Here is an 11,879-nt window from a genome sequence, read left to right as displayed (position 1 = left end):
CGAGCCCCGAGCCCGCCGCCGAGCCCCGCCCCGCCGGAGCCCCTCGCCGGAGCCCGCCCGACGAGGTACTGCCGCCGGTCGTTTTTCTCTTCGTTGACCAGTTTTCTGTAAAAAATAAAAAACCCCTTCGTTTAAAAAAACCTAGATCGGTTTTTTTTCGGTTTTATTATTTTACGAGCGTTCACCGAACCATTCGTTTTAACGAATGCGTTCGTCGGTTTTTTTTTCTGTTAACGAACGTCCGTTATTTAACCGTTCGTCCGTTTTTCTTTTTCGTCGGATTTTCTCGTTATTTTCTCAGATTCGATTTCTGATCGAATTTTCGAATCTGTTTAACTTCTCGCTCGTTTATCGGAATCAGGCGATTCAAGCGCCCAGAGTTTCGTCTCGAAATTCTCTTTCCGTTTAACCTACTCAAACCAGTTTTTGCTACAGTAAAATTGACCTAGATCCAGATTAGCAAACGAAGTTTCTTTCTTTCGCCGTTTGACTTTCGTTGCTTCTTTCGAGTTGATTCTTTTTGCAAACCGGAGTTCTTAAGTTGAATTTTCTGGTTGGATCTTTCATTCGATTTTTACCTGTGCATTAGTTGAGTACTGATTGTATGCTTGTTTGTTTGCGATAGAGTACCCGGAGTGTGCCGCTTGTTACTTCGACTCGCTAGGTTTTGCGGATCATCAGCAAGGCAAGTAACACTTTGATCATATTCCGTTCATACCCAGTTTTATTGCATTAGATCTTTTTCCCCAAACACATTGCATGATTAGGATCTAATTTAAATTGTGGGTATTGGGAAGTAGTTGAGGTAGTACCTATTACCTGTTTCATTTATCAAACCCTTGGGAGTTACTTCTACGTTGCTCTTATATTGCCATGCTATGCTCGTAGACGTGGATTGGGTTTGAGTGATATTCATGACAGATGTGAGATGTTTAATAATGGTTCAACTTAAGGTGGCAACTAAAACTCACATCTGGGTGGATTGAGGCACCTGGAGAACCCAGTGTTGTCTGTATGTATAAGGTCCGCCACCCAGGCTCAAAGGGATCATAAGATTATTCATGCTAGAAACTTCCGTGTGCAGCCACAAGCTATTATGGGCTCTAGCGTAGCTGAGTAGGTTACAGGATCTCTTGAAGAGGTGGACTAGCAGATGTAGGGGAAAGTAGGTGTACCGGTCCATCCAGAGTAAAGAGTGATTGTTTCTGAAAGACTGTGTCTCGGTCATCCGTTTCTCAAACATCATGCAGTGCGAGAATCAAGCGGAGGCGATCGAGTCTTGTGGGGAAAAGTGCACAAACCTCTGCAGAGTGTACAAACTGATCATGATTAGCCGTGTCCCCGGTTATGGACAACTTGAGTATCTAGTATCTGGATTATCATTTGAATCTCATCACTGTGATACTTATAATTAATTTTGTTGGGTTAATGATGTTACTTAATTGGGATTGAGTTGGAGGTACCTTCTCAATGTTTCAACCACCATGATAGTTAAATAAAATTTATTCCTTTGTGGTAGGATAAAATTGGCTTTTCGCAAAACTGTAACCATAGAGCTTTCCACCAGCCATATATGCATATAGTATAGCATTATAATTGTTCATTGCTCTCTATGTGTTACATTGCCAGCATATTCTATGTGCTGACCCGTTTCGGGCTGCAACGTTTCATGTTGCAGACTTTTCAGACGACGAGTAAGGTGCCTTAGGTCGTGGTCTTATACTCAGTGATGCCGCTGGAGTTGATGGACTCACTTATCTTCCAAGTCTTCCGCTGTTATCGTTATTAGATGGCCTTAAGCCATGTTTTTACACCCAATCTCTTTGGAGATATTCGATGTAATAAGTGTGTGATTGCTACTCTGTTATAAATCCTCCATTTGTACTGTGCGTGTCAGCATTACTGATCCAGGGATGACACCGGTGCACAGCAGCACAGGCCATTTGAGGTCTGGTCGCTACATCTATTATTTATATTAGGTCACCGGAAATATTTCTGCCTATATAACCTTTCCAGGTATTACCTGGAACTCCCCAAAACACTTACGGTAACCTAGAAACGCTCTCGATTTCTCTCAAAACTATTGCTTTCATTCCCCAAACTATTCCGGTAATATTTTCTCATATTCCTCACTCCACTAGTACTCAACAGATTGTAATTTCCTTAAGCTTTTGACCCTATAGGTTAGGTGAAATATAGACATGAACGAAAATACCTTTCGTTCAATGATCAATAGGGGAACCGTGGACATCCATATTGACCCCTATACTCATAGGAATGATATTCGAGAGAACCTTTGGTTATCATATGTTATTCCTTTTGCTTCACGATACGTTACAAAAATCGAGATGAGATATATCGGCATCCCCGTGAGATCAACACATGCTCACTATAGCGGTCTTCCTTGTTATTGATTTTTTTTTCTCTTTTCTCGTTCTCGTGTTCCAGCATCCCCGTAATCAAGTCACACTTTATTTGGCTAGACGATGATGGATGATGTCACACTGAGAGGGCCCTAAGAATATCTCTCCATCATCGGAGGAGCAAGTCCTGGTCTCGAGCTATGGAGGCCCTCGTCATACGTTTCCAATGAATCGTAAGTTCCCGTTATGATCACCTTATTATGGATGGCGTTGGAACAACCCCAAGCGCACTGTCCATTATGGAGTGACTCGATACTCTCATGGCCTAAGAAATCGTACATATGTTAGCTCCTATGTTATGAACTATAGACTTCAGACGATAAAATCTCAAAGTATAACAAACAATCTTGGTTCAATTCAACACGAGCGTTCTTCCAACATCGTGCTCTCAAATGTTGTCGGCATTATGGTCAATGCCCATGATCATGAAAATAAAATCATCAATCAACAATTTGAGCTAATCCTAGAGGCAAGACTAGGAATCTTGTTTTTCTCATAGTCTCCCGAATACCAATACAAATAAACTCAAAACCAGACATCAGATCAAGAATATAAGAACTTATCTCTTCCTTACCAACACCTTTGCAATTCCAAATAACACCCAATAACAGTGGCGGAGCTTCATCGGAGCCAACCTGGGCCATGGCCCCCTCAGCTCACAACAAAACAAACCTTATCCCTTTGTATTAGGCTTATTTCCACTTTACGATTGCTACAAAAACTGCTATTGTTACTTTTGCCACCGTTATCGTTACTTCCATACTACTTTGCTACTAAATACTTTGCTGCAGATATTAAGTCTTTCAGGTGTGGTTGAATTGACAACTCAACTGCTAATACTTGAGAATATTCTTTGGCTCCCCTTGTGTCGAATCAATAAATTTGGGTTGAATACTCTATCCTCGAAAACTGTTGCGGTCCCCTATACTTGTGGGTTATCAATGAAGATCCCGCGAACCTCCCATGATGACCGAAAGCACGGCCTCTCTACTTTGTTGCAAGCGTACGGTCTTCATGATCCGGCAGCGCTTCACCGCCCAGAGCTAATCATCGCCGGAGAATTAGAGGAAGGAGATTAGAACCACACTGGGCTTCTAATTATGAGGATTAGAGGTGGCTAGGGCTCGCTCTAATTAGTCAACTAGGACCAACTAGAACATGCACTAGATCAACTAGAGGAGTCTCCAAAACTTGTGTATTCAAAAGGGTGGAAATCCTCTAGTACATATATGTTGGGAGGGGAGGAGGGGGCTCCACACAAGGGGGAAAAGTTCCCCCCTGTGGCCGGCCAATGGGAGGGGAAATCCCCCTTCAACTTGGGGAGGGAGGAACCTTCCCTTGGTGTAGCCAAGAGGAGGAGGAGTCCCCCTCCAATTCCCTTACGCCCCCTTAGCTTATCCAGTAAGCTAAGGTGGCGCCACCCCCTATTGGGCCCAATGGGCCCATTATCTTTTCCCTTATGAGGCCTTTAGTATTTCTATTAGCCCATTGACTCTAAATAAATCATAGGAAGTCCTAGGTAATTATCCGAGCCCTCTATTATTTATATTAGGTCACCGGAAATATTTCCACCTATATAACCTTTCCAGGTATTACCTGGAACTCCCCAAAACACTCTCGGTAACCTAGAAACGCTCTCGATTTCTCTCAAAACTATTGCTTTCATTCCCCAAACTATTCCGGTAATATTTTCTCATATTCCTCACTCCACTAGTACTCAACAGATTGTAATTTCCTTAAGCTTTTGACCTTATAGGTTAGGTGAAATATAGACATGAACGAAAATACCTTTCGTTCAATCATCAGTAGGGGAACCGTGGACATCCATATTGACCCCTATACTCATAGGAATGATATTCGAGAGAACCTTTGGTTATCATATGTTATTCCTTTTGCTTCATGATACATTACAAAAATCGAGGTGAGATATATCGGCATCCCCGTGAGATCAACACATGCTCACTATAGCGGTCTTCCTTGTTATCGGTTTTTTTCTCTTTTCTCGTTCTCGTGTTCCATCATCCCCGTGATCAATTCACGCTTTGTTTGGCTAGACGATGATGGATGATGTCACACTGAGAGGGCCCTAAGAATATCTCTCCATCGTCGGAGGAGCAAGTCCTGGTTTCGAGCTATGGAGCCCCTCGTCATACGTTTCCGATGAATCGTAAGTTCCCGTTATGATCACCTTATTATGGATGGCGTTGGAACAACCCCAAGCGCACTGTCCATTATGGAGTGACTCGATACTCTCATGGCCTAAGAAATCGTACATATGTTAGCTCCCATGTTATGAACTATAGACTTCAGACGATAAAATCTCAAAGTATAACAAACAATCTTGGTTCAATTCAACACGAGCGTTCTTCCAACATCGTGCTCTCAAATGTTGTCGGCATTATGGTCAATGCCCATGATCATGAAAATAGAATCATCAATCAACAATTTCAGCTAGTCCTAGAGGTACGACATATACTCGTAAACAACACTATGGACCTGGCAACAACGAATTATGTACACATTACACATTGTGCATTACTTGTGCACTGATAACCGGAACTGGGCTACGTACACACTTCCCTGTAGTTTCACTTCACGTACACAACATCGTCGCACATCTTTTATCGAGAAAGGCTCTCGCCCAGCTTTATAAACATCCCACATCTGTCTACGTGTATATCTTTTTCCTTCCTTTCTACATAAAACTACCACTAGCGATCTGACTATCTTTGTAGCGACACAAACATCCACGTATGCACCACCTACTTGGATTTTTCTTTTCTTTTAGCGACCACCGACTTGGATTCGCTGATCCTGTATGCGAGAAGCTAGCAGAGAAACAATGGCACCGGTTGGTACTCTGGTATGTGTTACTTGTCCCTGGGCACCCAGCAGCAGTGCAAGCCGTAGGGCAGCCCGTAGGGGAACTTGGCCCGGGCAATCTCCTTGAAGGTCTTGGCGTCCAGCACCAGTGCGTAGCCCGACCCGTCCTTGGCGCTCACCATGGATATCGCCACGCCTACACCACAATTTCCCAACCCAAGTCAGATAATACAGTCACAACAAATAGCGATGGGTGCACGTGGAAGAAGAAGAAGAAACTAACCGTCGTCTTCCTCCAGGGCGCCGGGGCGCGCCACGAAGTAGGGCTCGGACGGCACGGCGCCCTCCTCGTACCAGTTCTTGGCCGTCTTCTCCACCAGGTCGATCTTGGTGAGCGTGTTGGGGAAGTTGCACGGCCGGCGCGCGCCGCAGGCGTAGGCGTAGCGGTACTCCTTGCCAAGGTGCGCGGGGTTGATGCTGCACATGTCCATGCCGCGCCCGTGCTCCTCCGGGTCCAGCGCCGCCTCCAGCTCGCCGAACGGGCTGCCGTCCAGCGGTATCCTGAACCGCCCCACCCTGCACGTCCATGACCAAACAGATATACCTTAGTATTAGCCCATGCGTCAAGATTCGCGCTCTGATAGAAAAATGATGTAGTATCGTACTAGCACCTACCTGGCATCGGTGAGGACATCCTCGCCGGTGAATGCCCGGAGATTGTGGAGACGGAGGTTGTCGAGGATGGAGGTGTCGGCGTTGTGCTCGCAGCAGTCGGCGATGATCGCCGTCACACGACCCTCCTCGTCCTTCTCCTCGTACGCGTTGATGAAGTGGAACGTCACGAACGGCGGCACCTCCACGCTCGCCACCTTTTGGTAAAATACAATTCCAACCCAAAATATGTCAGAGACCCAGACCAAACGGCTATGGCTAGTACGTATACGACGGATCGATCGTGATATAGTAGTAGTAGAACTTACGATCTTGCCGCTGGCCTTGCACATGACGTGCATGTAGCTCCCGGACTCGAGGTGCCACTGGAACTTGTACAGCGGCGTGGGCTCGGCGCGGAGGAGGTTCGCGGCGCAGTACCGGAGCGGCATCTCCGGCACGACCACGTAGTTCTCGGTGACCGGAAAGGAGTGCACCCACCCGGGCGCCGGCCCGCCACGGCAGTCCACCCTGCCCACGAACTGCCTCTCGTTGCTGCCGGCGTCCATCCTCGCCACCACGTAGCCGGGCCGGATCAGGTCCGGGATGAGCGTCCAGAACTCGGTGTCGGTGACGATGGGGTGCGCCGAGTGGATCAGGCCGCCCAGCTTGTCCTCGTACTCGAACTTGCTCACCGTGTCCAGCGTGTCCGGGTCGACGACGATGGAGCCCTTGACGGTCTCCGTGAGGCAGAGCACGCGGCCGTCGCCGAGCCGGACGACGCCGGTGTTGGAGTTGTCGGTGAGGGAGTTGCCGGACAAGAGGCTCGCCAGCTGGCCGACGAAGGACTTGAAGCTGTCCGGCTTGGGCACCTCGGAGAACTCGCGGTAGCACACCTTGCCGTGCCGGCGCGCCGCCTTGTAGGCCTCCGACTCGATCTGCCGGTGCGCGCCCACGGCGTGGCCGTCGCGGAACGAGACGCGCACCAGCGTGGCGTAGCCGTCGAACAGGTGGCGGAAGCCGTAGTCCCCGAGGTCCCATAGGCCCGGGCCGTTCCTCAGGTACGTGCCATCCTGCAACAGAGCGCATATAATAAACACCCGATCAATTATTGCGGCGCAACCAACAAATCCGTCGAGGTAGATTAAGTTATCGATCGTAGATGATTGCAAAGATGATTAGCTGGACGATTACAATCACAGCTTAGTCACGAGCCTAACCGTATTATACTGCAGCATACACCTGCAGATTTAATTCCTCCAAGTCACTGTCCAAGTGGCACGCACGCACAGAGTCTAATGCCACAGTGAGCTCATCACTGGAAGTGGAGGGAGGGACAAGAAGGTTTTATCCTTTGTCTGGAATTTGCGGGGAACAAAGCTAGCTTCATAAAAAAAAGTTGCAGGAAGCAACAAAGCTATCATCATGAGACAGAGACGCCATTGTCGCCGTCGTGAGCGCTCAAGAGTGGAGCAGCAGAGAATCTTGGTATATATGTTGTCTTCCCCGCGAGCATGCATCGTGAGTGCCGAGATGCCATCCCGTTATCGCTCGCTAGCTAGGCCTTCTGTTCGTTCTATACTAGTGTAAATTAGTACATCGGTGTCGACCTCTTCGCTGTCGATCACAACTAAAGATGCGCGTCAAGTGCTTCCCCAACTGACAGTTACAGTGGAAGATAAAAGTTGGCAACTCTATGTAATATACCCCTCCTCGTTAGGCTAGCTATTACTAGACCGATACGCTGATGAGCATGCCATGGACGTGTCCAACGCTGGCCCAAACTTTTCTTTGTTAATTGCTTGTACGAGTATAATATATGCTTTCCCCGCAGAAAAAAGAGAAGAGTATCATATATGCTTGCTTTAATTCACCTTTTGTGAGTGTGGATGCTTGGCGTTGCCGACACCTTGATGAAAGCAGTTAGGTTAATGGAAAGAATGTGTTACGCTGTGTGGCCTGGTCTAAAAGTGCTTACATGCATATGCCTTCCAAATTTTCTTTTCGTTTTTTGTGAGCAACAGGAAGATATGCATGCTTTATCAAACATTTTTTTAGAAAAAACATGCATGCATACGGTCAAGGTTTGAATCGAAGTAACGGAAAAGATTCACATTCTTGAAGCGAAAACGCACGGCTAACCTTCGCCTGGGCCACCGGCAGACAGTATAAGATGTTTGAGGTTAGTATACGTCAGTTCAGGAATGAAAAATCTTATAGGAAGGGAGAGAAAACAAGACGAAAACCATGCATAGATAGATAGATAGATGGGTCTGTGCAAGGAAGCAATTCACCCACCAGCCACGCAGGGAGCTTGCCCTCCACTTCCAGCGCGCCCTCCCACCTTTCCTGCCGGATGCTCTTCCACGCCACGAGCTCGTCGGCGCCACCGTCCACGCCGCGCCCACCACGGCGCCGCGGAGCGCCGACGACCGGGCGTGGGGGCGGGGCTATGACCGCCGGCGGCGCCTCTGTGACGGCGGCAGCCGCGAGAGGCTGCGCCACCGCCCGCTTGCTGCCTCCCGGCTGGCCGGCACGACGGCCCGGCCGGCCGGACAGGGCGGCGACGGTGCAGAGCGAAGATGAGATCGTGGGAGACATGGCGGTTGTCTGGCAATCTAGCAAGATAGAGCCGGTGAGCTGTGGCGCCACCCAAGTCAAGTGCCGTGAGCAGAGCTAGGCAGGTGTGGACTGCTGCTAAGATTTGGTCTGGAATGTTACCCCGGTGAAGGGACGTATATATAGCCCGCCCGAAGAGGCCCCGGCCCAGGGGTGCATGTGTGTGGCGCGCGCATATCTGATGATCTGCGGACGTAATGAGACGGGTCGACGGGCGAGGCGATTCGGCATCTCCACTGCTTGAGACCCCTGGATGCTGTTTGCATCCCGCTTGTCATGTTGCAGCTGGTTGGTCTAGCGACCACCTAATGGTGCCTCTTTTTTTTCGAGGAACCGGCAGAAGCACTGCCTTTTCATTTCAGACAAAAAAGAGGATTTATGTACAATGATGACAAGTTTTTCCGGGGAAATTTTCAAGAAAACCTGACGAAACCTTTATAAGAACTGTTGTGGTATGCTAAGTGAACCAAATCACCCAATGCCGGTTGCCACTTGTGCCTCTTCGTAACGCACGTAAGCACGTGTGCCTGGAGCGTTTGCAGTCGCGGTCAGGGCCTCGGGAAAGTTAAACGCTGGTTTCTTGCGGGGCCGAGATGAAGATCGTTGTCGGGTGTATACGACTTTCTGCGCGACGAACCGGATGCATGTACGCACGTACATACGCACCGGCGTTTTCAGCGGGTTAACCTCATCGCTGGGCCGTTGGCTTGCCTCGGCTCTCTCGGTTTTAACCGTTCGATGGGGACAAACGGGAGTGGTACATATTTGTCACTGGGACGGAGCTTGCGTGGGGAAACGCGATGCGGATATGGGAAAATTCCAAAGCGGTTCAAAGCTAGCGTTCGGTAAAATAGCATAGATACAACTATAACGGTGTCATGTTCTGGCCGAGTCGACCTAGTACCAGTTGCGATTGCTCCGTTTGGTGCTCAGCGCTCAGCTAAACCACATATGTGTATACTTGGCATTATTACCAATACCTTGTTACCGTGAAAGCGGCCTAATTGTTCTTTACTAACTAATTCAATTGACCGTTGGCTCATACTCCTGCAGAGTGACGAGCAGGACGCTCGTCGCTAGTAACCCGCCACTGAAAATATCTGTCGGCCTGCTCGTCACTAGTACTAGAAAAACTAGATAATTCCCCCGCGCGTTGTTGCGGGAATTCTTAGTCCTACGCACATGGTAATGCATGAATGGAATAACTTTGTTTCAATAATATGGATATATGATCTTAAGATGAGTTTTTTTGGAATGGACACAATACTTGCAATATAATTATAAAGAAATATAGTGTTATGGCATAAGTAATCTCACATCCTTTACATTAATAATATTGTATATAAACAACACAGAACCGGATTCTCAAATGGAGATGCGATGAAAGGAATTTGCCATTTTGATATACTTATTGTGTATTATATGTGAGTCTTGTTGTAAATATATCTTCTGCATGTAATTACATATATAAGTTCTACAAAATATAACCAAGTTATCATATATAAAAGGAAGCGTAAAAAATAGGGTGTGTTGCAACATATAGTCGTATCTGCTAATAAACTGGAAGCATTAGTTTGTTCTTGTCTTCGTTAACATCTCTGGTAGCTTATATGATAATTAGTGAGCACACTTACGAACATACTTCCTCTTTCCAAATGACATTAAGGGATAGTAGTAGCGGGTACTTGACATGAAGGGATGATAGCGTACTCAGGCTTCATCTTGCTAATGATAATATGAAATCTCTACAAAATATTAGAATGTGCTAATGAGTCTGGGCATTATATGTAAGCTATACAAAATTCTGATAGATCACACACTGAGATTGGATGGAGATCAGTAACATTGTGCATGTAGATTATATGTAAAGAAGATGGAACTTCGCAATTGAAAAATCCAATGAATATTATTTTAGGAGAACTCCAAATAATATTCCAGCTGAAAGAAAATAGAAGAAGGTGCCTGCAAGAAATGACGATGTAGGTGAAAGCAACATATCAATCACCTGCTACTTGAGCAGGTTAAATAAGGTACCTACGTATACATGGAGATAAGAGGGCAGAGGGAATTGCAAGCTTTCCCTTTTAGTGAAGTGTCTAAGACATTAAGACAATCAGCAACAGCACCATCGAAATCTAAGTGTGTTGGAATAGAACCACTTGAGCTATCAAATGCTTAATATAAAAAAATTGCACAACTGCTAGTTTGATTCACGGCATTAAAGCTTGTGTTAAGCAATTCAGTAAGCATCTCCCAACAAAGCAGAGTAGTAAAGGCGCAGAGATACTGAATTAACTTAACTGGTGGGTTCCTCTAGAAACAATGCATAAAATTCATCTGCAAAAGAAAAACTATGTCTGAAAACTATAGATGTTCTAGGACTAAAGGCGCCAATGGCCATGGGAAATAAATAGCAGGAACACAAACAGAATAGGCGCTGATGGTGCCCGGCAAAAATTTCTCTTTTTTGAAAGGATTTTTAGGGGTTTCTGAAAGGTATACACCGTAGTATTACTAGATTTGTACTAAGGTAGTACTCCTGCAATAGTACAATAGGCAAAGGACGATGAAGATGTCACAAAGAAACACCATCTCTCATTGCTCTGTGCACCGCAGTTGTAGTCCGTCCTTGAAGACGAAATCTTGAAGGCGATAAACACGCATCGGCCGGAGACACGCCCCATGCCTCGTCGAGATCACGCTGGAATACGCCACCTGAATAGGTCGAGGCCTGATTTCACCGAGATCGGGCCACATCTTTGAGTGGTGAAAAGGTCGTGCATTGCAGAGCTGGATTCCTGCGGCGGCGGCTGAAGATGAGATGCGCAGACGAAGCGTTGCTTTGTTCATGAGGGAAAATGCGGTGGGAGCCTGGGAGGTGGAGGATACGATGCATCTGGTCTTTTAGAATGGCTCGTTTGTTACAGAAAATGGAGGCGATGACCACTGTATGTATCGCAAGGAGAAGCAGTGTTGCGATCATGTGGAGTTCAAGCTAATTTGTAGGGAGGGCAAAAGAAGATGCATGGAAGAGAAGAATACGACACATTTTTTTCTTGATCGCCGAGATCAGTTCCCGTCCAGTCGTTTCTAGTGGATTTATGATGGGCTGCTTTAATTGCTAGTTCGCTAGTGGCAGAAAACAAAACGATTGGAAACGGATGGGCTGCCATGTACGCTAGACTTATGGGCTGCCAGTTTGCTAGCAATAGAAAATTGAACGCGCAGAAAAACAGACCACAGGACAAAAACCGATGGCCACTTTTTTAGAGGAAGGCTGTAGAGAGGCGATGACATGGCAGAATAGCTGAGGTGGATAGGCTGCATGCCAAGAGAAATACTCCCTCCGTTTCAAAATATAAG

The 11,879-nt window shown here is 46.8% G+C and overlaps 1 protein-coding gene across 1 annotated transcript; it reads right to left on the bottom strand.

Moving 5' to 3' along the window:
* Positions 1–4,810: 4,810 nt before the first annotated feature.
* Positions 4,811–8,593, bottom strand: LOC123074700 (carotenoid cleavage dioxygenase 8 homolog B, chloroplastic). Its single transcript, XM_044497474.1, has 5 exons — positions 8,196–8,593; positions 6,227–6,970; positions 5,922–6,115; positions 5,530–5,822; positions 4,811–5,442 (listed from the first exon to the last, which is right to left on the bottom strand). The coding sequence occupies exons 1-5, from the start codon at positions 8,496–8,498 to the stop codon at positions 5,294–5,296; spliced, it is 1,683 nt and encodes a 560-aa protein (XP_044353409.1). The 5' UTR covers positions 8,499–8,593; the 3' UTR covers positions 4,811–5,293.
* Positions 8,594–11,879: the final 3,286 nt, after the last annotated feature.

The sequence above is a fragment of the Triticum aestivum genome, chromosome 3D, assembly GCF_018294505.1.
Source record: "Triticum aestivum cultivar Chinese Spring chromosome 3D, IWGSC CS RefSeq v2.1, whole genome shotgun sequence".
Lineage (NCBI taxonomy): Eukaryota > Viridiplantae > Streptophyta > Magnoliopsida > Poales > Poaceae > Triticum > Triticum aestivum.
Note: the sequence above shows the minus strand (reverse complement) of the source record. Positions and strands in the feature narration are given on the sequence as shown.